The sequence below is a fragment of the Ursus arctos genome, unplaced genomic scaffold, assembly GCF_023065955.2.
Source record: "Ursus arctos isolate Adak ecotype North America unplaced genomic scaffold, UrsArc2.0 scaffold_23, whole genome shotgun sequence".
NCBI lineage: Eukaryota > Metazoa > Chordata > Mammalia > Carnivora > Ursidae > Ursus > Ursus arctos.
In genome coordinates, this window is record NW_026622908.1 from 32,029,601 (window position 1) to 32,051,707 (window position 22,107).

General features: G+C 45.5%; 1 protein-coding gene across 2 annotated transcripts; it reads left to right on the top strand.

The window, feature by feature from the left end:
* Window positions 1-458: 458 nt before the first annotated feature.
* Window positions 459-22,046, top strand: DDB2 (damage specific DNA binding protein 2). Of its 2 annotated transcripts, XM_026511974.4 has the most exons (10): window positions 469-792; window positions 1,944-2,077; window positions 2,441-2,632; window positions 17,055-17,200; window positions 18,495-18,594; window positions 18,726-18,903; window positions 19,428-19,570; window positions 20,961-21,125; window positions 21,271-21,316; window positions 21,626-22,046. In XM_026511974.4, exons 1-10 carry the CDS (start codon window positions 666-668, stop codon window positions 21,673-21,675), a joined length of 1,281 nt encoding a protein of 426 aa, XP_026367759.1. In that variant the 5' UTR covers window positions 469-665; the 3' UTR covers window positions 21,676-22,046. The 2 variants fall into 2 exon arrangements, with proteins under 2 accessions (XP_044244910.1, XP_026367759.1); XM_044388975.3 differs by having other exon boundaries at window positions 459-792; window positions 20,961-22,046.
* The last annotated feature ends 61 nt before the right edge of the window (window positions 22,047-22,107 follow it).

The window sequence follows — 22,107 nt, forward strand, 5'->3', positions numbered from 1 at the left end:
TTACTCCCTAGGCGGGACACTCAGCAGGTTTGGGGAAACCGTATTTAAGAGCTTCAAGTTTCAACCACTCTGCACAGAGAAACTGAGATTCGGGGGAGCTGGGCATACAGAAGTACTCGACACCTATGGCAAAGCTGGCTGGCGGGAAGAGTTTGATTTTCACCGCAGGGAGGTGGCCAGCTTTCTACAAAGCTGCCTATCTCCAGAACCAGCCAATCCTAAAGCCCGAGAGGGCGGGATCGCCAATTAAAAGTCAGAGGAGGCGGAGCCAGAGCCTTGATTGGCACCTGGTCTCACGGACCCGCACAGGCCGGGCAGCGCCGATTCTGAAGGGGCTTCAAGTTGGGTGGCCTAGCGTTGGCGGCCATCTTTATTTCTGGCAGATCAGCTGACGGGCACAAGCTGGCCCAGCACGTAGGCGCGATCCTGTTTCCCTAGGGAGCCCAGGAGCTCCTCCCCTCCCGTGCCCCAGCCTCCGCGGGAGGGGCGGGGCCTCTCCGAGCGGGGCGGGGCCAGAGCTAGAAGCCAGATTGAAAGCGGTGAGGCTGTTTGGCGGGAAGTTGGCTTAGTTCCCTGGTCCCCGCCTTGTTTCTCCCCAGAGGCTTCACAATCTTGCCTCCACGATCTCGGCATAGGGCATAGTACCCTTTCGCACGGAGGACGCGATGGCTCCTAGGAAACGCCCAGAAACCCAGAAGACCCCCGAGGTGTCTGTGCGCCCCAAGAGCAAGAGGAGCAGAAGCCCCCGGGAGCTGGAGCCCGAGGCCAAGAAGCTCTGTGTGAAGGGCCCCGGTACTGCCTGCGCCTGCTGCTTTAATAATTCCGCCTTTTGGGGTTCTCACGCAGGAGGCTGGAGTGGGGGATGGGTGCTACTGGTTTCTCGAGGCTGTCCCAAGTTTCGGATGCCTCGGGCTGTGCATTTTTCTGCAGGTCCTTTGACATCATAGAGCTTGGGCTTAACCCCTCTCAGGTGACGGGAAGAGGCAGATGAGCTCCATTACATAACACACAACGGACCTTCAAATTCCTTGTTTGTACCAGGATTTTTACACACGGAGGACTGCTTAAAATAATCCTACCTTGCCTGGTGGTGTGTGTGCTGAATTTCGATAGTCATGGTTGCTAGCTGTGTGTTCTTGGTTTCCGCTGTAAGAACCCTCAATTTCCTTCCTTAGAAAATTCATTCTCTGCGGTTTATTGGGGCTTGAACCTGGGGCGATAAGGAGCGTGGGGGAACACTGAAGACTGGAGCAGGGGGTTGTTGATGAAGCGCTTTTTGTCCAAAAGAAGAAGGAATGGGTTGTCAAGAGGCCAGATTCATAGAGACCAGGTCCTCAAATACATCTTTATTTCTATTCCAAGTGTATCCACCTCTCCAAAAGCGACTTAGCTGATGTAGAGCCATTCCAGACCCTCTGGATCCTGCTGGTTTCCGAAAGAACAGATTGGACTCAGGGCCAACAACTGGTCACCTCTACATTATAGTAATACAGGATTTAAAGATACTTCTTTCCCCAGGCCACTTCTACTGTGCTATCCTAAAATCCTTTTATTGTGTATCATATGTAATTTTAAGTTGCCACCCAACCCTAGTATGAATTTTCCAAGCCACTGGGAAAAGTTCTGCGTAAACTTTATTCCTGCGTGTCTCTTTGGCTTCGTGCTCAGAAACCCTGCAAGGGTTTGGTTTCATATGATTTCATATTTAGTTTCACTTCAGAATTACTATTTTGGGGAGTGTTTGGGGCAAGGGGCTGAACCCCTACTCACTATTTATTTCTTGTGCTGGGTGAGAGTGAGCAGACCCTGGAAAGGCCTTAGGAGGTAATGGGAGAGATTGCCTATGGCGCATGAAAAACAAGGCTTTCTTTCTGAGATTTCAGCAGGAAGCTCTTCCGTGCGTGAGAAGAGAGAGGAAAATATGTGTCTGTTCTGCTTGGCAGGTTCTAGCAGAAGATTTGACTCGGGCTGCCTTTGGGCGGGGTTGGCTAGCCTGCAGGTCCCGCCATCATACAGCATCGTCAGGGCCCTCCACCAGCATAAGCTGGGCAACGCTGCCTGGCCATCGCTGCAACAGGTGAGGCGGTTCCTGGCTGAAGTGCTCAGGGGGTTGCCTGGTACCTTTTCACTACTGGGATGTTCTCAATTTAGATGCTGGGTTGGGTCAGTCAGTTGTCGACATGGTCAGATCACCTCTACCTTGGTGACTGACCTACTGGGCATTCAGCCAGGTAGAAGTCTCAGGCCGCAAAGGTCTCATCTGGAAGGCACTCTGCCCCCTTGCTTTCCAGGATGAGTTCATGCATAGAGCCAGGCAGTTAGTTTTCCCTTGGTGGGAGGACTTGGCCCTAGAGCTCGTCTATGGAGGAGACAGAGATTGGCAATTTGCCCAGGACTTGGGTTTTAATTCAACTTAATTCTTTTTTTTCCTCTGTGTCAGGGTCTCCAGCAGGCCTTTCTGCACTCTCTGGCTTCTTACCGGATATTCCAAAAGGCTGCCCCCTTTGACAGGAGGGCCACATCCTTGGCATGGCACCCAACTCACCCCAGCACCCTGGCTGTGGGTTCCAAAGGGGGAGATATCATGCTCTGGAACTTTGGCATAAAGGACAAACCCACCTTCATTAAAGGGGTGAGCAGTTCCCTGGGCCAGTCAATAGTGCTGAAGAAGTGTTTGTTGAAGGAATGAAAAGTTATCCAGGAACGAGGAGATGATTGGGATCAGAAGGAACTGGGTATTTTCAAACAAGTAAATGGTAATGCTACTCAAATCTTCCTTGAGTGCCAGCCCTTAACACATTAGAAGGCATAAAATATTGATCACTCTCTTGTAAGTTATCACATAAAACAGAATCTGAGCCTCTTCTTAACCCCTGGCCTCGTCTTCTACTACTCTCTTTCCTCACTTCCTATGCTGTTGCCACACTAGCTGTTTCTATCCCTTAAACGGGGTCTTTCCACTTGCTCTTCTCTTTGACTGGGGTACTCTTTCCCATGGTTTTCTCACGGCTGACTCCCTCTTACCATTCAGGTCTTGGCTGAATATACTTCAAACAGCTTTCACTGACCACTCTGTCTAAAGGAGCCTCTGCTTCCCTCGTTCACTCCCTATCCCCTTACCCTGCTTTGCTCCCCTCTCCCCACAATGTTTTTCAGTACCCAAAATGTTTTACTCATTTGTATGTCTGTGCCCATACAAATGTCTTTGGAAAACAAGCTCCATGATGAGAGGGACCTTGTCTTTCGGGTCCCCACCGTATCCTCAGTGCCTACAACAATGTTTGGCCTAGAGTAGCTGCTTTATGTTTGTTGGATGAGTGAGGGCCTTGAAGTGTAACTGGGTAGATGGGACGTATACATGCAAGATAATTGGCAGTACCGATGCTAAATGCTACAAAACGTGAGAGAAGGAAGAACCTCTGGTGAGTTGGAGTCAACAGAGAAGGCTCATGGGTGAGTGGGGAGCGAGGAAGAGCAATAATTAGGTAAATGGAGAGAAAAAGGAAAGGCAGCGTGTGTTTGGGGCAAAGCTTGGCATAGCGTTTTTTAGGGATGGGTAGTATTTATCACCAGTTGCTGAGGGGTGAGGATGTCGCCCCCTCCAGCAAAGAGAAGACCTGTAGTTAGCCCAGCAGGGGGCTGATAGTGGAGGGTCGTACTGTAAAAAGTGAGGCTCTGGGTTTAGAGCAGAAGCCACAAACTCACATGCTTAACGAAGCCAAACAGGAAAAAAAATGATGGGGGGTGGTGTCAGTAGTAAACTGGAGACGGCCGACATGGAAGAATCTAGGTCCCATGACGGTATCAGACTGATTTGCTCAAATGAAGCCTGAAGTCCTAATTTTTTTACATGAAGTGTTCTGATTTTTAAAGATGGTGATGAAATACACCTAAAATGTACATCCTGACCATTTATAAGTGAGCAGTTCAGCAGCATTAAGTACCCTGGGGTTCTCGTGTCGCTAGTGTCCAGAATTCCATCTTGCAGAAGTGAAACCCTGCACACGCTAAACACTGACTGCTGTCTCCCCATCCTTGGCAACCACCAGTCTACTTTCTGTCTTGATGATTTTGACACTCTCATGAGTATCTTGCATTAGTGGAATCATACCATATTTATCCTTTGGCTTATTTCACTTTGCATAACGTCCTCTAGGTTCCTCCGTGTTGTAGCAGGTGTCAGAATTTCCTTTTTAAGGCTGAGTAATACTCCACTTGATGCATCTGCCACATTTTGCTTCTCCGTTCATCTGCTGATGGACACTTGGGCTCCTTCCACCTTTTTGGCTATTGTAAACAATGCTGCTACGGACTTGGAGGTGCAGATAGCTCTTCAAGTCCCTGCTTTCAGTTCTTTGGGGCATATACCCAGAAGTGGAACAGAAGAGATAGATGAGGCCAAGGGTGAACCCAAAGCAGCCCAGCAGAAAAGGCCAGGTTAGACAGGCTTGAGATGAGATGGGTGTTCAAGAACACAGGTGCTTGAAGCCAGAAGAAAGGCAGCCAGGGAAAATGCTTTGGACAGAGCTCGGCTTCCTGCCCAGCCGGTGAGACAGGTGACCACCAGAAGGGGCAGTTCTAAATTGAAGTCAAAACCCAGAGCTCAGACAGGAAGAGACTTGTTTTTTGGTTTTGTTTTTTGTTGTTTTTTTTTCCCTAGGAATCTAGGACATGGGAATAGAGAAATTTAAGAAGTAGCCTAAGGGTGTCCTAGGGGAAGAGCCTCCTGACCAAAAAGGGAAAGACATCTGCTTTCAACTTGTGCCAGGCTGAGGCTGCCTTTTGGTTTATACCACTCTTTAGTATAATGCGCCTTTGAGGGACATTTCCTCTCACACCGTCTCGGAGATTGAGCTGAGCTTCTAACTTTCTGACTAGCAGGAGGCTAGACAGGAGCAGAGGAAGGCTATGGTGGTCTGGAGAGCTATCTGTTTTTACTCCCAGATACTAACAGAAAGTTGATTTCAGAACAGGGACTGAAGGAGCCTCATTTTGCTACTTCTTTTTTTAATTTTTAATTTTTTTTTTATTTCTTAAGTGGGCTCCATACCCAATGTGGGGCCTGAACTCACGACCCGAAATCAAGAGTCACATGCTCCACTGACTGAGCCAGCCAGGCACCCCTCATTTTGTTACTTCTTTAGTCCTCTGACCTTGGCTCTGATCTTTACATCTTGCAGGCCTTTGGCAAGGAAACACGTATGACATTTTCAAAATGAAGATAACTTGGTTTTTCTCTTATTGTAAAATGATCCATGCTTATAAGAATTTCAAACAATACAGAGAAAAGCATAGAGAATAAAGATGACTTGAAATCTCCATTTGGGGATCTTTCTCTGTGTGTATACACTATTACACACACCCATACTTCTGCTTAGATGATTAAATATTCTACCCTAGAATCTGTTGTCTTTTGCTTATTATGTCAGGTATTCTCATTTAAAATCATATACCAGATGACCACTGAAAATATCCTATCCCTTTGTTTTTGTAATGCCTTCGGTATCAGGGTAATGCAGACCTCATAAAAAGAGTTAGGAGGTATTCCTACCTCTTGTATTTTCTGGAATTATTTGTGTAGAATTGATACTATCTCTTCCTTAAGATTTTTGTCATAGTTTTAGGACTGGAGTTTTCTTTGTTGGGAAGTTAACTATGTATTCAATATCTTTCATAGCTATGGGGTAGTTTAGGTTCTCTGTTTCTTGTGAATGAGCTTGGTAGTTTGTCTTTCAAGGAATTTGTCCATTTTAACTAAGTTGCTGAGTTTTGTGACATGAATTCGTTCATGGTATTTCCTTACTGTCCTGTTAATGTCTACGTGATCTTTAGTGATACCTCCCCTCACATTCTCAATATGGGCTGTTTGTGTCTTTTTTTCAGCCCCAAAGTTTCCTTTGTAGTCCACCCATCCGTACCTTTGAAAACCATAGATCTGCTTTCTACCCCTATTGGTTAATTCGCATTTTCTAGACTTTTATATAAATGACATAGCACAATATATACTCTTTTCTTCCCCCCTGGCTTCCACTCTATAATTATTTGAGATTCACCTACATTTATACGTGTATGAGTAGGGTTTTTTTTTTCCTTTCTCAGTAGTGTTCCATTATATCAATGTACCACAATTTATCCATTCACCTGCAGAAGATGATTTGGATTTTTTCCAGATAAAAATAAAGCTATTATGAACATTTATGTACAAGCTTTGTGTGGATATATGTTTTCATTTTTCTTGAGTAAGTACCTAGTTGTGGAATGACTGGGTTATAGAGTAGGTATTTTTTAAGGATTTTTTTAAATGAGAAGAAAAACTTTAATATTTACATATTTGCCATTTCCAGTGGTTTTCATTCTTTTGTGTGATCTAGATTTCCTTTTTATTTTTTTAAAGATTTTATTTATTTTTATTTGACAGAGACAGCCAGCGAGAGAGGGAACACAAGCAGGGGGAGTGGGAGAGGAAGAAGCAGGCTCCCAGTGGAGGAGCCTGATGTGGGGCTCGATCCCATAACGCCGGGATCACGCCCTGAGCCTAAGGCAGACGCCCAACGACTGCGCCACCCAGGCACCCCTCCTTTTTTTTTTTTTTTAAGATTTTATTTATTTATTTGAGAGAGGGAGCACAAGCAGTGGGGAGGGGCAGAGAGAGAGAGAGAGAGAGAGCACAAGCAGGGGGAGTGGCAGGTAGAGGGAGAGATAGAAGCAGACTCCCCGCTGAGCAGGGAGCCCAATGTGGGGCTCGATCCGGGACCCAGAGACCATGACCTGAGCTGAAGGCAGACGCTTAACTAACTGAACCACCCAGAAGCCCCTAGATTTCCTTTTTGTAACATTTTCCTTCTGCCTGAAGAATTTCCTTTAACATTTCTTATAATGTAGGTTGTTTGGTGATACATTTTTGTTTGTTTGCCTTTTTTAGGGGAAAAGATATTTTTACTAGGTATTCTACGTTCACGGGCTTTTGTTTTTGTTTTCTTGCTTTTACTACTTTAGAGATGATTTCTGATGCAAAGTCTTTTCTCATTCTTACGTTCCTCTTTACATTATTTTTCTTTTCTTTTTGTCTTCTGGCTGCTTTAAAAATGATTGTGATTTGTCTATGTTTCTCCTCTTTGGGGTTCATTGTATCTCTTGGCTCTATGGGTTTGTCATCAAATTTGGAAAATTTTAGGCCATCATTTATTCAAGTACTTTCTCCCCCCTCTTTATTTTCTGGGACTCCAATTATATATATGTTAGGCTCCTAGGTATTGCCCTACAGGTCACTGATAAACTGTTCATTTTATTTTGCATAGCTTCTATTGCTGTCTCTCATGTTCACTGATTTTCTGCATTATCTAATCTGTATTAGATGTTTAGGGGTTTTTTTTGGATACCGTATATCATCTCTAGAAGTTTGATTCGGGCCTTTTTAAATCTTTTCCATTCCTTTTTTTTAAAAAGATTTTATTTATTTATTTGATGGAGAGAGAGGGAGTGCGTGTGCACAAGCAGGGGGAGCGGCAGAGGGAGAAGCTGGCCCCCTGCTGAGCAAGGAGCCCGATGTGGGACTCGATCCCAGGACCCCAGGATCATGGCCTGAGCCAAAGGCAGATGCTTAACTGACTGGGCCACCTGGGCGCCCCAATATCTTCCATTTCTTTTTTCATGTTCACTACGTCCTCTACTTTCTTGACCGTACAGAGTATGTTCATAATAGTTATTTTAATGTTTTTGTTAATTCTATCATCTGTGTCACTTCTGAGGGTGTTTCTATTCATTTAGTTTTCTTCTGGTTATGAGTTCTATTTTCCTGCTTCTTTGCATGCCTGGTAATTTCTCATTGGATGCTAGACATTGTGAATTTTACATTGTTGGATGTTGGATTGTGTTGTATTCTTTTACATACTGTTGGGCTTTGTTCTGGGAAGCAGTTACTTATAATCAGTTTGAGACCTTCAAGGCTCGCTTTTAAGCTTTGTTAATATAGTTACTATATTCGTTTCCTATTGCCTCTATAACAAATTACCATGGACTTGCTGTCTTAAAACAACACAATTTTATTCTCTTACGGTGAGATCTGGAGGTCAGAAGTCTGAAATAATTTTTTCTGGGCTAAGGTCAAGGTGTTGGCAGGGCTGGTTCTTTCTCAAGGTTCTGAGGGGAGAATCTGTTTCCTTCCTTTCCTCACCTTCTTGTGACCATCTGAATTCCTGGGCAATGGCTGCTGCTTCTTCTTCTTCTTTTTTTTTTAAAGATTTTGTTTATTCATTTGACAGAGATAGAGACAGCCAGCGAGAGAGGGAACACAAGCAGGGGGAGTGGGAGAGGAAGAAGCAGGCTCATAATGGAAGAGCCTGATGTGGGGCTCGATCCCATAATGCCGGGATCACGCCCTGAGCCGAAGGCAGACGCTTAACCGCTGCGCCCCCCAGGCGCCCCAATGGCTGCTTCTTCTGTCTTCAAAGTGCATCACTCCAATTTCTGTTTCTGTCATCACATCACCTTCTCTTCTGACTGACTCCTCCTGTGTTCCTCTTAATGAAGACCATTTTGATTTTGATTATATCTCTCCCACCCAGATAATCCAGGATAATTTTCCCATCTCAAGATCCTTAACTTAACCACGTATGTAAAGTTCCTTTTGTCATCTGTCGTATTATTCACAGGGTCCATGGATTAAGGCATAGACATCTTGGGGACCATTATTCAATCTACCCCAGTTAGCATGAGTTCAAGGCAGCCTATAGATACAAGCTGTCCTCACCCTGAGGCAATACCCTTCTGAGGACTTGATGTTTTGTATATTAAGTCTTTTCTTCCTGGACATTGAGAATACAGATTGTTCTGAGGATTTCTCCCCTACTTTTTTATGGCGTTTCTCCCTGCCCCTATCCCCCAGTCTTGGGTGGTTTCCTCAGACACATTTATACATTAATACTTCCCTCAAAGATTTGAGGGAACCCTTGGGAAAATCTCCAGAATGCTCCTTCTGTGTGTCTCTCTCCTCCCCAGCATTTTGCCCAATTCTTGCTATGTTGGCTTTCCTAAAACTCTTGTTTCCTCAGCTCAGTGAGATTGCTAGGCTGTGTGGTTCCTTCCTGTCTTGCAGCCTGAGTACTCTCTCCAAGCAGTTATGTTGGGGCAATTGCAGGGCTAACTCCTTTATTTCCCTCCTGTCTTGTGCTGCCTGTTGTCCAGTGTCTGAGAATCTAGTTCACGTATCTTATACATTTATTTACTTGTTTAAGGCAGGAGAAGAAGACTCTCCATCATGGTTGGAAGCAGAAATCCACACTTACTAATTTTAATAGTTTTTCCGAGGATTTAAAATTTTTTCCTACACAATCTTGTCATCGACAAATAATGAGAATTTAATTTCTTTCTTTATTCTTTTTTTTTTTAAGATTTTATTTATTTATTCGACAGAGATAGAGACAGCCAGCGAGAGAGGGAACACAAGCAGGGGGAGTGGGAGAGGAAGAAGCAGGCTCATAGCGGAGGAGCCTGATGTGGGGCTCGATCCCATAACGCCGGGATCATGCCCTGAGCCAAAGGCAGACGCTTAACCGTTGTGCCACCCAGGCGCCCCTAATTTCTTTCTTTATTCTTATACTTCTTTTTTTGCCTTATTCTATTGGCAAAGACCTCCAGTATATTGTTGAATATTAAGTATAGCAGACGTGCTTGTCTTGTTCTTGACCATAGAAGGCTTTCATATTTGATCATTAAGTACGATTTCTTCTACTTTTTATTGTGGTAAACTATACCTAACATAAAATTTACCATTTTAGCCATTTTTAAGGGTCTTTTGTTGTTGTTTAGTAATCTCTACATTCAACATGGGGCTCGAACGCACAACCCTGAGATCAAGAGTTGCATGCTCTTCCAACTAAGCCAGCCAGGCATCCCCCCATTTTAGCCATTTCAAGTGTACAATTAAGTACATTCACATTGTGCAACTGTCGCCACCAATCATCTGACAAACCTTTTCATCTTCCCAAAATAAAACTCTGTACCCATAAACAATGACTTTCTATTACCCTCCCCTAGATCCACTAATCTGCCTTCTGTCTCTATGAATTTGACTATTCTAGGTACCTCGTATAAATGGAATCACACAATATTTGTCCTTTTGGGTCTGCCTTCTTTCGTTTAGCATAATGTTTTCAAGTCTCATCCATGCTGTAGCATGTCTCAGTATTCCATCCCTTTTTAGAGCTGAATAATAATCCGTCATATGGATATGCCACATTTTATTTATCCATTCATCTGCGGATGGACGTTTGGGTTGTTTCCACCTTTTGCTATTATGAATACAACAGCTGTGAATGTTCATGTACAAGTTTTTGTTTGAAAACTGTTTTCATTTCTCTTAGGTATATACATAGGTGCTTGTTTGTGTTTTAAAACTTGTCTGTTTTTGAATATCCTTTATCAAACTATGGAAGTTCCCCTTTTACTTCTAAATAAATTACCAGAAGTTCTTATCATGAATGATAATCAGATTTCATCAGATACCTTTTTTGTATCTCTTGAGATCAGCATATGGTTTTTCCCCTTTATTCTGCTAATGTGATGTTACACTGATTGATTTAAAAAAAAAGATTTTATTTATTTGAGGGAGAGCATGAGTTGTGGGGAGGGGCAGAGCGAGAAGGAGAAGCAGACTCCCCGCTGAGCAGGCAGCCAACCTGCTGCAGGGCTCCATCCCAGGACCCTGAGGTCATGACCTGAACTGAAGGCAGACACTTAACCGACTGGGCCACTCAGGCGCCCCTACACTGAGTAATTTTTGTATGTTTGTTTTAGTTTATTATATTTGAATTTTTCATTTAAATTTTCTCACCCCCCCCCCTTTTCTTAACCTTTCCAATTCTATCTCTAGCAAGTACTATTGCCTCTTAAAAATTGAGGTAAAAGCCCATAACACTTATCACTGAACCATCTTTAAGTGTATGGTAGTGTTAACTGTATTCATATTATGGTAGAGCAGAACTGTAGAACTTTTTCATCCTCTAAAACTGAGACTGTGTGCCCACCGAATAAGTTCCTCATTTCCCCCTTCCCTCAGCCCTTGGCAACCACAATTATACTTCCTGTTTCTATGAGTTTGAACTACTTTAGATGCCCCTAAGTTTTGATGGTCTTATTGTGGTTACATAGGAGCATGTTCTTGGAGGAAATACACAGTAGAGTATTTGAGGGTGATGGGACATCATGTTGGCAGTTTATTATCAAATGATTCCAGAAAAGCTTTTTTTTTTTTTTTTTTACAGAAAAGCAGTGCTTGTATAATTTTTGCAACTTTTCTAAGACTTTGAGATAGTTGGAAAACAAAGTTAAAAAAAAAGACTGATATTATTTCTTCCTTAAATGTTTAGTATATTCAGCAGTGAAACTACCAGGATCTGGAATTTACTCTGAAAGAAAGTTTTTAGTTGTGAATACAGTGTCTTTAGTAGATATCAGACTATTCTGATTTTCTTTCATCTTCTGTCAGTTTAGCAAGTTTGTATTTTTCTAAGGAATTTGCCCAGTTCATCTAAGTTTTCAAATTTATTGGCATAAGATTGCTTATTATATCCTCTTAATAATTGTTTAAGATGTCTAGGATTTATATTGATGTCCCTTTTTTGATCTATCATATTGGTTATTGGTGACTTCCATTTGGTCAGTTCCACCAGGGATTTATCAATTTTATTAGTCTTTTCGTTGAACCGACTTTTTTTTTTTAAGTAGTTTTCCTGCCCAACGTGGGCCTTGAACTCACGACCCTGAAGATCAAGAGTCGTGTGGTCTACTGACTGAGCCAGCTGGGCACCCCCCAACTTTTGTTTTTAATTCTCTCACATTATATTTGTTTTCTGTTTCATTAATTTCTGTTCTTTTTTTCTACTTTTTAAAAAAGATTTTGTTTATTTTAGAGAGGGAGAGAGAGAGAGAGAGCAGGGGGAGAAGAAGAGGGAGAGGGACAAGCAGACTCCACTCTGAGTGCAGAGCCTAACACGGAGTTCAATCCCACAACCCTGAGATCATGACCCCAGATGAAATCAAGAGTCAGATTCTTAACCTACTGAGTCACCCACCGTCTCCTACTTTCTTTTCCTGTTACTTTCACAACCCCTTGAGATGCATGTTTTGAGTCATTGATCTTTACCCTTCTTTCACTGGGGATGCTTCTATGAATATTTGTGTACAAGTTTTCACGTGAACATACATATTCTGTTCTCTCGGGTATACGTCTAGGAGTGGAATCGCTGGAACATATGGTAACCTTATGTTTAAGCTTTTGAGAAACTGCCAAGCCATTTTCCAGAGCGACTACTCCGTTTCACATTCCCACCAGCAATGTCGGAGGGCTTCAACTTTTCCATATCCTTAACAATGCTTGTGTTCTTTTCCAGCTTTATTGAGGTATAACTGACAAATAAACGTTGCACATATTTAAAGCATACAGTATGAATTTTAACACAGGTACATTGCAAATGATTACTACAGTCAAGCTAATTAACATTCATCACGTCACATATTACCTTGTGTGTTCTGAGAACACTTAAGATCAACTCTCTTAGTAGATTTCAAATATACAATACAGTATTAACTATGGTCACCGTGCTGTACATTGATCTCTGGAACTTACTCATCCTGCATAATTGACGCTTTGCACCCTTTGACCCACATCTCCCATCTCCTTCATCCCCAAGCAGCTGGCAACCACTATCCTACTCTCGGCTTTCATGAATTCCCCATCTGTAGATTCCACATAAAGTGAGATCTTGCAGTATTTGTCTGAGTCCGACCTAGCTCACTTAGCATAACTGCATCCCGGTTGTCACAAATGCCAGGATTTCCTTCTATTTAAAGGCTCTCTAATATTTCATCATATATACGTACTACATTTTTTTTATTCCTTCATCTGTCGACAGACACTGAGGTGGTTTTCCTACCTTGGCTGTTGGGAATAGCTACAGTGAACACAGGAGGGAAGATAACACAGTGAGAAGTTCATTTTTTTTTTTTTCCCTTTGGCTATATACCCACAAATGGGATTAATGGATCATGTGGTCTTTCTAAATTTTCCAAGGAACCGCCATACTGTTCTCCACAGTGCCTCAACCTATTTACATTCCCATCAACAGAGTACAAGAGTACCTTTTTCTCCACACCCTTGTTAACACCTGTTATCTTTTGTTGTTTTAATAATAGCCATTCTAACAAGTGTAAGGTGATAGCTCATTGTGGTTTTGATTTGCATTTCCCTGGGGTCAGGATTAGTGACGTTGAGCACCTTTGCATATATCAGTTGGGCATTTGTATGTCTTCTTTGGAGAAAGGTCAACTGAGGTCCTTTGACCAGTTTTTAATTAGGTTATTTGGGGGTTTTTTGTTTGTTTTTTGCTATTGAGTTCCTCATATATATATTTTTAAAGATTTTATTTATATATTTGACAGAGACAGCCAGTGAGAGGGGGAACACAAGCAGGGGGAGTGGGAGAGGAAGAAGCAGGCTCCCAGCGGAGGAGCCTGATGTGGGGCTCGATCCCAGAACGCCGGGATCACGCCCTGAGCCGAAGGCAGATGCTTAACCGCTGTGCCACCCAGGCGCCCCCTCCTCATATATTTTTGATATTAACTTCTTATCAGATCTAGTTTGCAAGTATTTTCTTCCATTTCAGGGGTTGTCTTGTCACCACTTGTTATTGTCCATCTTTTTTATCATCACCCTCTGAGTGGGTGCGAAATGGTATGTCTGATGACTAATGACGTTGAACATCTTCTCATGAGCTCGTGGCCATTTGCATGTCTTTGGAAAACTGTTCAAATCCTTTGTCCATTTTTAAATTAGGTCTATTTTTCTTAATTTTTATTTTTTTAAAGATTATTTATGTATCTATTTGACAGAGAGAGACAGCGAGAGAGGGAACACAAGCACAGGGAGTGGGAGAGAGAGAAGAAGGCTCCCCACAGAGCAGGGAGCCCAATGCAGGGCTCAGTCCCAGCACCCTGGGATCATGACCTGAGCCAAAGGCAGACGTTTAACCACTGAGCCACCCAGGTGACCCTAGGTCTGTTTTTTTAAAAAAGAATGTACTTATTTATTTGAGAGAGTTGGGGGGAAGTACAAGTGGGAGGAGGGGCACAGGGAGAGGGAGAAACAGACTCCCCAATGAGCAGGGAACCCAATGTGGGGCTCAATCCCAGCACCCCACGACCATGACCTGAGCCAAAGGCAGACGCTTAACCAACTAGAGCCACTCAGACGCCCCAGTTCTGTTTATTTTAATGTATATTAATCACAATTATTTTAAAGCCTGTATCTAATAGCTCTAATATCTAGATCTCCTATGTCTTTCAACTATTGTTTTTTCCTCTTAGTTTTTGGTTTTGGTCTTATCTTCTGATATGCTGGGTGATTTTAGATTTAATGCCAAATATTGCATATGAAAACTTGTAGAGGTAATTTGGAGTTTTGAGTGGTGGTATTTTCCTCCAGAGACCATTTTTTTCCCCTCTGACAGGCGGGTAGGATGGAATGAGATCATCTTCGTCCAATGAGACTGGAATGATTTGAATCTGGATGCGCTTGGGTGGCTCAGTCGGTTAAGCATCTGTCTTCAGCTCAGGTCGTGATCCCCTGATCCCGGGGTCCTGGGATTGAGCCTCACATCAGGCTCTCTGCTCAGCGGGGAGCCTAATTCTCCCTCTGCCTGTCGCTCCTCCTGCTTGTTCTCTCTCTGTGTCAAGTAAATAAAATCTTAAAAAAAAGAAAAAAGAAATGTTTTGAATCTGGACTTCAGTCTTTGTTGGGGTCAGGCTCTTTCCAGTTTGTTCTTATCTCTAGCATGTCAGGGATCCTAAGTAAAAGCTAGATTTCTTCCAACACCTTCCCTCCTTGGCAGGTCAGAAGTCTAGTTCTGCCCCCTTTGCCCTGCGAGACTGGCAAGACCTCAGCCCGGCTTCTCAGCCTTGAAGCCACCCACCGCTTTCCATTCAGCGTCTCTGCAGTTCGGTTCCTCTGCTTCAAAGCCACAGCTTTCTGGGCTGCATAGGCCTGGAGGGGAAAAGCAGCATCCAAAAGTCAGGCCTACCTTTCTGCTTCTCTCTCTAGGATGTCGGTCTTCAAGTCCCTGGTGCCTTCATAGCTCTCCATTGACTTCAAAAACTTTTCTTTAAAGATACGATTTTGTTTCCCTTTTCTAGTGCTCAACAGAGGGCTGGCCCAATACGAGCTAACCACCATCTCTGGGATTGGAAGCTCCAATTTATTTCTTTATCATACTTTGACCTGTTGTTCTTCCTTCTCAGAGTTGTTCATAACTACTGAAGTCTACCCTTACTAGAAGAAGAACACACATGCATTTTAACTTAAAATGTTTATATATGTGTTTATTACTAATGTTCTGACATAAGACCAGTCCTTTTCTGGGAGAAACCGTTCACTGATTAGGGCTCACCTGGTCTTACATAAATCACACCCATAACGTCTTCTTTATAGGGTCTAGTTTCCCCTTCCCTGAAAGTGGAGACATAATTTTTTTAAAGATTTATTTATTGGGGCACCTGGGTGGCTCAGATGGTTAATAAGCATCCGCCTTCGGCTCAGATCACCATCTCCGGGTCCTGGGATCAAGCCCTGTGTCGGACTCCCTCTTCAGTGGGGCGTCTGCTTCTCCCTCTCCCTCTGCCTCTCCTCCCACTTAAAAAAAAATAAATCTTTTTAAAAGATTTTCTTTATTCATTTGAGAGAGAGAGAGACAGACTGCACAAATGGGGCGCAGGGAGAGAATCCCAAGCAGACTCCCCACTGAGCACAGAGCCCATCACAGGGCTTGATCCCACAACCCATGCGATCATGACCTGATCCGAAATCAAGAGTCAGACACCTAGCTGAGCTACCCAGGTGCCCCATGGAGACATAATTTAAAGGCAGTTGTGAAGCAATCCGATTGCAGATTCTTTTTGAATTGTTATTATTTCCCACTTCTTAAGTGTTTATAAGTATCTCACCCATGCTTAATTTGACAATTATCATTTTTAACAATTCATTTTTACCTAGTTTTTCCAAGTATTCAACATGGCTCCTATAGAAATAACTGTGGTCTTCCTTTCTGCACGTAGTTCCTGTGTTTAATTAAATTACATGTTTAAGTAAATGCTTAAATGTTTCGTTGAAATGTTTAAAGTTTAAATTTTTAATGACACGGTTAATAAACGACATGTAATTAAGTGACATGTTTAATTAAATCACATAATTACAACAAAAAGTACAATGGGCATAAATGGGTTTAAGAACAGCTCACCGCAAAGCCTCGGTGAGCACAGGACTCAGCTGTTGGGAGCAGACAATGATCCCGGCAGCAAGGGTTGGGCAGACCACGGGCACCAGTTAGAATGCTTTGTACGGGGGACGGACGTGCCAGTGAGCATGTGGAGTGAGCTAAGTGGACGCTGGGTCAGAGGCCCTGTAGTCTGTAAGGCTGGGATAGCGGCAGCATGGGAAGTGGAGAAGGAGCTCTGGAAGCTGTAGAGTTTCATAAGCACTTAATGAGGGTATACACAGCAACTTGGCTGCATCTCAGGGCCATTATGCTGAGTGAGGTGAACGCAGCCAGTCGCAAAAGGACGCGTACTGTAGGATTTGCTTCTGTGACTCTATTCAAGGCAAGGCCACAGCAGAATGATGGCGAACAGAACCACTGTGCCCGGGGGTTACAGGTGGGGAGGGGGTGTGACCGACGGGAGAGCACAGGGAGTTTTTTGAGGGGATGGAACTGTTCTCCGTCCTCATTTGGGTGGTGGCTATTCAAATCTCTACCGTGTGTTCAAATTCATAGAACTGTATTCTAAAAACAGCCACATGTACCGTATGTTAATTTTTTACCCACGCCATTAAAACTAAAGTCTTAAGTAAGAGGGAGCGTCATGGAGCGCATCCCCGTGTCGGGCCCCTCGGCTAGCCTGGCTGCACCTGCGGCCTGCCTGGCTCTGGTCGGTGGAGTCCGTGTACCGAGGCCTCGTCCTCCGCCTGGGCCGTCATCACTCACTGGCTTTTCTCTTCCTTGTGTTAGATTGGAGCTGGAGGGAGCATCACTGGGCTGAAGTTTAACCCTCTTGATACCAACCAGTTTTTCACCTCCTCAATGGAGGGAACAACTAGGCTGCAAGACTTTAAAGGCAACACGCTCCGAGTTTTTACCAGCTCAGGCACCTGCAAGTGAGTAACCTCACTAGGAGGGAAAGGGCTTCTGGGCTCTCGGCGTAGTTCTGGTGAGAGCATCCAGACCTCACGTGTGTTCCCCAAACCTGGCACGGGGAAGAACTGTGAGGTGGTAGCCACTTCCCAGCCTCCCCTCTCTGTCTGAGAGCTTCCGGAGCTGTTCCTCCTGCATTCCGGGGGTGTTACTGCTTCAGTGAGGTGGTCTAGAACCTCCGCTCTTCCCAGCGAGGTAGGGGCTTCTGCTCTTACTGTGAGGCACTCCTGTATTAGACTAGACCTGGATTCTCAGTCATCAACATGGCATTGGCCTGGAAAGCCACTGGAAGGTTGGAGCAGGAGCTATGAATTTAAAATTTCGTTCCCTACGTCACTGGGGTGTAATGTCGCAACCAGTTCACTGATGGAAGGAAGCCTAAAGGGAGAGAGTCGAGTCCACAGAGCACGTGGGACACCCCAAAAGCAAGGGGCTGGAGACATGACAAAATGCTCGCCCCTTGGATGTCTAGGCAGAGACCTGACTCCTACTGTTCTCTGAAGAATCCAGGGTGTGGGGGGTCTAACTGGCATTGGATGTTATTCCTGGGCGGCCCCACTGAGGTCAGGGCAGGAGACGGGATAGACTCAGTTCCATGTCATTCTTCCACAAGAAACCCTCCCTCTGAAAGACATTTGTAGGGGATTTGTAAGCACTGTAGCAAGGATTTGAGTGTTTAGGAGAAAAAAATATGAATCTGAGCTCTCCTGGCCAGGTTTTAGGATTCCCTGAAGCAACCCAACCCCTTCGTCCTCAAGTCGTCTGAGAGACAAAAGAGCAAGACAGAGCTCCTAAAGTTGTGTATGCTTCTAAAGTTGTGTATGCTTTTTTCCCCTAAATGCTCAGAAGGGGGCAGAAGTTCCTTTGTCACCAGATCTGCGGAACAGAACTGGGCAGTCCCCGTTGGGTTTGTCATCTCCTTTGGCCCAAAGGGTAGAGAGTGAAGAGAGAGGGCAATAAGCAGGTCTTCCTCAGAACCCAGGGCTGTAGGGGCAGGCTAGCCTGGGGATTTGCCTCATGGCTCAGAGCCGTGGCTGCTTCAAGGACCCTTACTAGCTGAGTAACTGGACATTTTTCTGAGCCCGTCAGCCCCATCCCCTCTGTCGGACAGTAGACAAGTCTGAGGGATCCTCGCTGGGAGTCTGTGGCGAGACAGTTATTCCCTCAGCAAATACTGATTAGACACTGGAGCTGCAACAGTGACTGAATGGACCTTGCCTCTGTCCCCAAGAATCTTACAGCAGTTTCTCCCTCCAGCTTCTGGTTTTGCAGTCTGGATGTGTCTGCCAGAAGCCGAATGGTGGTCACGGGAGACAATGTGGGGCACGTGATCCTGCTGAACATGGATGGCAGGGAGGTGCGTTCTCTGGAGCCCAGGTCCTCCCTTTCTCTCCCTCACCCCCCCATCCACCACCACCCACCCCCCCCCACCCCACCCCCCTGCCCCGGCCTCCCTGCGCCCCACCTGAAGGGAGCCCTTCTCTGCAGCTTTGGAATCTGAGAATGCACAAAAAGAAAGTGACCCACGTGGCCTTGAACCCATGCTGTGATTGGTTCCTGGCCACAGCCTCCGTAGACCAAACAGTGAAAATCTGGGACCTGCGCCAGGTTAGAGGGAAATCCAGCTTCCTCCACTCGCTGCCGCATAGCCATCCTGTCAATGCAGGTGTGATATACCAGACCTCACCCTTCCTGCAGACCCTGCCTGTCCAACCGCTTCTGGCGTTTTCCCTCAAAGTTCAGAAGCTGCTAGGTTAAACCTCTACCCTAAGAGCATCGGCCAAGTGGATGTCTTGGAAACTTTCTGATTCTAGCTGCCTCCAACAGCTGCTAAGTTTCCAGAATGGTGGTGCTTTTTTTTTTTTTAAGATTTATTTTATTTTTTTGAGAGAGAGCACAAGCAGGGGGAGGGGCAAAGGGAGAGGGACAAGCAGACTTCCCGATGAGAGAGGATGCTAAGATCACGAACCCAGCCAAGCCGAAATCAAGAGTCAGCAGCTTAACCGACTGAGCCACCCCGGCGCCCCAAGTTTCTAGAATGTTTTTGTTCAGAGTCCAGATTCACCTCCTCCCTTCCACCCCCATCTAGAGAGGAGTGGGAGAGAGGGTGCCCCTGCAGGAGAGGGCCTGTGGCAGCCAGGATAACAAGGGCCTGGGTTTCCTTCAGCTCTGGGGCTTTTCACTTGCCAGCTTGTTTTAGTCCTGATGGAGCCCAGCTCCTGACCACTGACCAGAAGAGTGAGCTCCGGGTTTATTCGGCCTCCCAGTGGGACTGCCCCCCGAGCCTGATCCCACACCCTCACCGCCACTTCCAGCACCTGACGCCCATCAAGGTAAGTGAGGGAGGCAGGGAACTGTGATCACTTGGACGGACCGGGTCTACCCGAGGTTGGGAGAGGCCGGATCAGGAATCCCTAATCCCAGATCTCATCCTGCACCCACACGAAGCTGTCTCTTCTCTCCGGGCACTCTCTGCAACTTCTGTCCCCCTTCTGCAATCCCACTGTGCTGTATTTTCTTTGTCTCCTATGAGCTCTCTTCCTCGTCCCAGCCCACCTCCCAGCTGTTCTGCCCTCACCTCCAGTTACCTGTGTGTGCTGCTGGCCCCCCAGCTGACCTCAGCCCCCAAGGCTGACAGTCTTTAAGTCTTCAGATTCCTTCCTGCCCACGCCCCAGGCAGCCTCAACTCTGCCCGTTCCTCTGCTCTCCCGGTTTCTGTTCTTTTTCTAACACCGCAGCCCCTTTTCAGACCTCTGGGTTTCATGCCTGTACTTTCATCAACACAGCATAGTGGTGGGGGCACCAGCTTCAGGCAGGCCGACACCCCCAGTTAGAGTCCTTGGGTAAGCCGCTTGAATTTTGATGTTTCCTTATCTCCAAAAAGCAAATGACAGTATCTGACAGGCAGGGTTGTTGGAAGAATCCGTACACTTAAAACACATGTCCAGTGCCTGGGAAGTACCACGTCAGCAGTGATCATTTAATCTTAAAGTGGCTCCCACATACCTCAAATCAAATCCAAGCTCTTAAGAACAAGGGTTCCTCACTGGTTGGCTCCCACTGATCCATGTGTCATCTCCCACTTTGTATTCAGCCAGGACAATTTCCAGCTGCCCAGGCGAGACTTGTGACTTATTTCCAAGCCATGGCACGTACCACTCTGTCCTTCCTGCTAACCATGTCTTTCCTCCTTCAACACTTCCTTGCGATTTCTTAGGAAAACCCCATGTGATTCTGTCACTCCAACTGCCAGATTTGTTGAGGGCGGTAATTTGGCAACATAGGTTTCCTTCCCTTTCTTGGCCACTAGCCATTTTCTGCTCAACTCTTCATTCGCGTTGATGGAGGAGGAGCAGTAGTGGGATTACTTCAGAATTTATATCCTATTTGGTTTGGTTACCAGAGACTTTTTGCTTGGTTGTAGGCTTACCTCTTTGATTAATGTCTGGGTCAAGCTGATGTTAAAACATTTATCACTTGGTATGATCTCAGGAAACACAAAAGAAGGTGTCCCAAGGTCCAGAGAGGCCAATTTGGGATTAAAAATTTGGGATGGTGGATGCGTAAGCACTTGAAAGCTGTTCTTGTAGTTTCGTGTGGGTCTTATCTCCATTATTAAATTGCTGGCAATTGTATTAACAGTTGTGAGTGGCAAAGAATACTTTTGATGTCCCTCTTGATAGCACTCCGCATTTACTCTCATGATAACTCTCCATCTCCTAGGCAACCTGGCATCCTCGGTACAACCTCATTGTCGTGGGCCGGTACCCAGATCCTAATTTCAAAAGCTGTACACCCCATGAATTAAGGACCATTGATGTGTTTGATGGAAACTCAGGGAAGATGATGTATCAGCTCTATGACCCAGAATCTTCTGGTATCATTTCGGTGAGGTTTGGGCCCTCAAATAATGATGGGAGGAAGCAGGGCTTCAACCTACCTTCACTGACCAAAAATGACCAGAAATTAGTCCTCACGTGCGCTTCTCCCAATACCTCACCTCCTCCTGATGCTTATGCCCTTGTCTCTGCAGCTCAATGAGTTCAATTCCATGGGGGACACGCTGGCCTCTGTGATGGGTGAGTGAAGCAGGCTGTATCTCAGATTGGCCAAGCCCTACCCTACTCCCCCAGGTTGAGTGCAGGCCCCCCTCAGCTTAGCCCTGCCAGTCACCCCAGGGTAGGAGTCAGTAAAGATTTCCAGGAGACAGTGGACTCTTTGGCCTAGGCCCTCCATGCCTCTTGCCTTGTCTTGGTCGTGACAATGCCTGGCTGCTGTCCTGTTTCCTGGTATTTCCTGACCAAGTCCTAGGTTCCCTGGGCCAGCCCCCCAAATTCTCAGAGACTGATCATGGAAGGTCCAAGTCAGACTGGTCTCACTCCTCCTAGGTTATCACATTCTCATTTGGAGCCAGGAGGAAGCTGGAAGGCGGACATGAGAGACATTAATGAAGGTGTGGGCCAAGCCAGAGCTTGGCGCCGCCTGGGAACAAATCCTGTGAGAAGAGGCGGCTGTGTGTTAAAGGGCCAAAGGTATCCAAGTCTTAGGGTTGGAGCAGGGACACTGTGGCATGGGACACTGTGGGACTGGGACACTGGCATGTTACTGCTCTGGGCTTAGCTCCAGAAACTTCTCCAGGGTTGGTGCGCCAGGTGCCCCAAGGGTCCCTGCTCTGTCTAGCCTGGAGCCAAGCTTGTCCTGGAGCCAAGGTACTTTTCCATTCTCTGACGTGCAGTGACAGAGTGGTCAGGTAGTGGTTTTCAGTTTGTGCTCACTATTGACGTGGCTAATAAAACCATACCCAACTGAGCTGCTGAGTGGATCTTCCAGCACTGACCTGGTCAAAGGGCTCCTTGGGGCCCCCAAATGA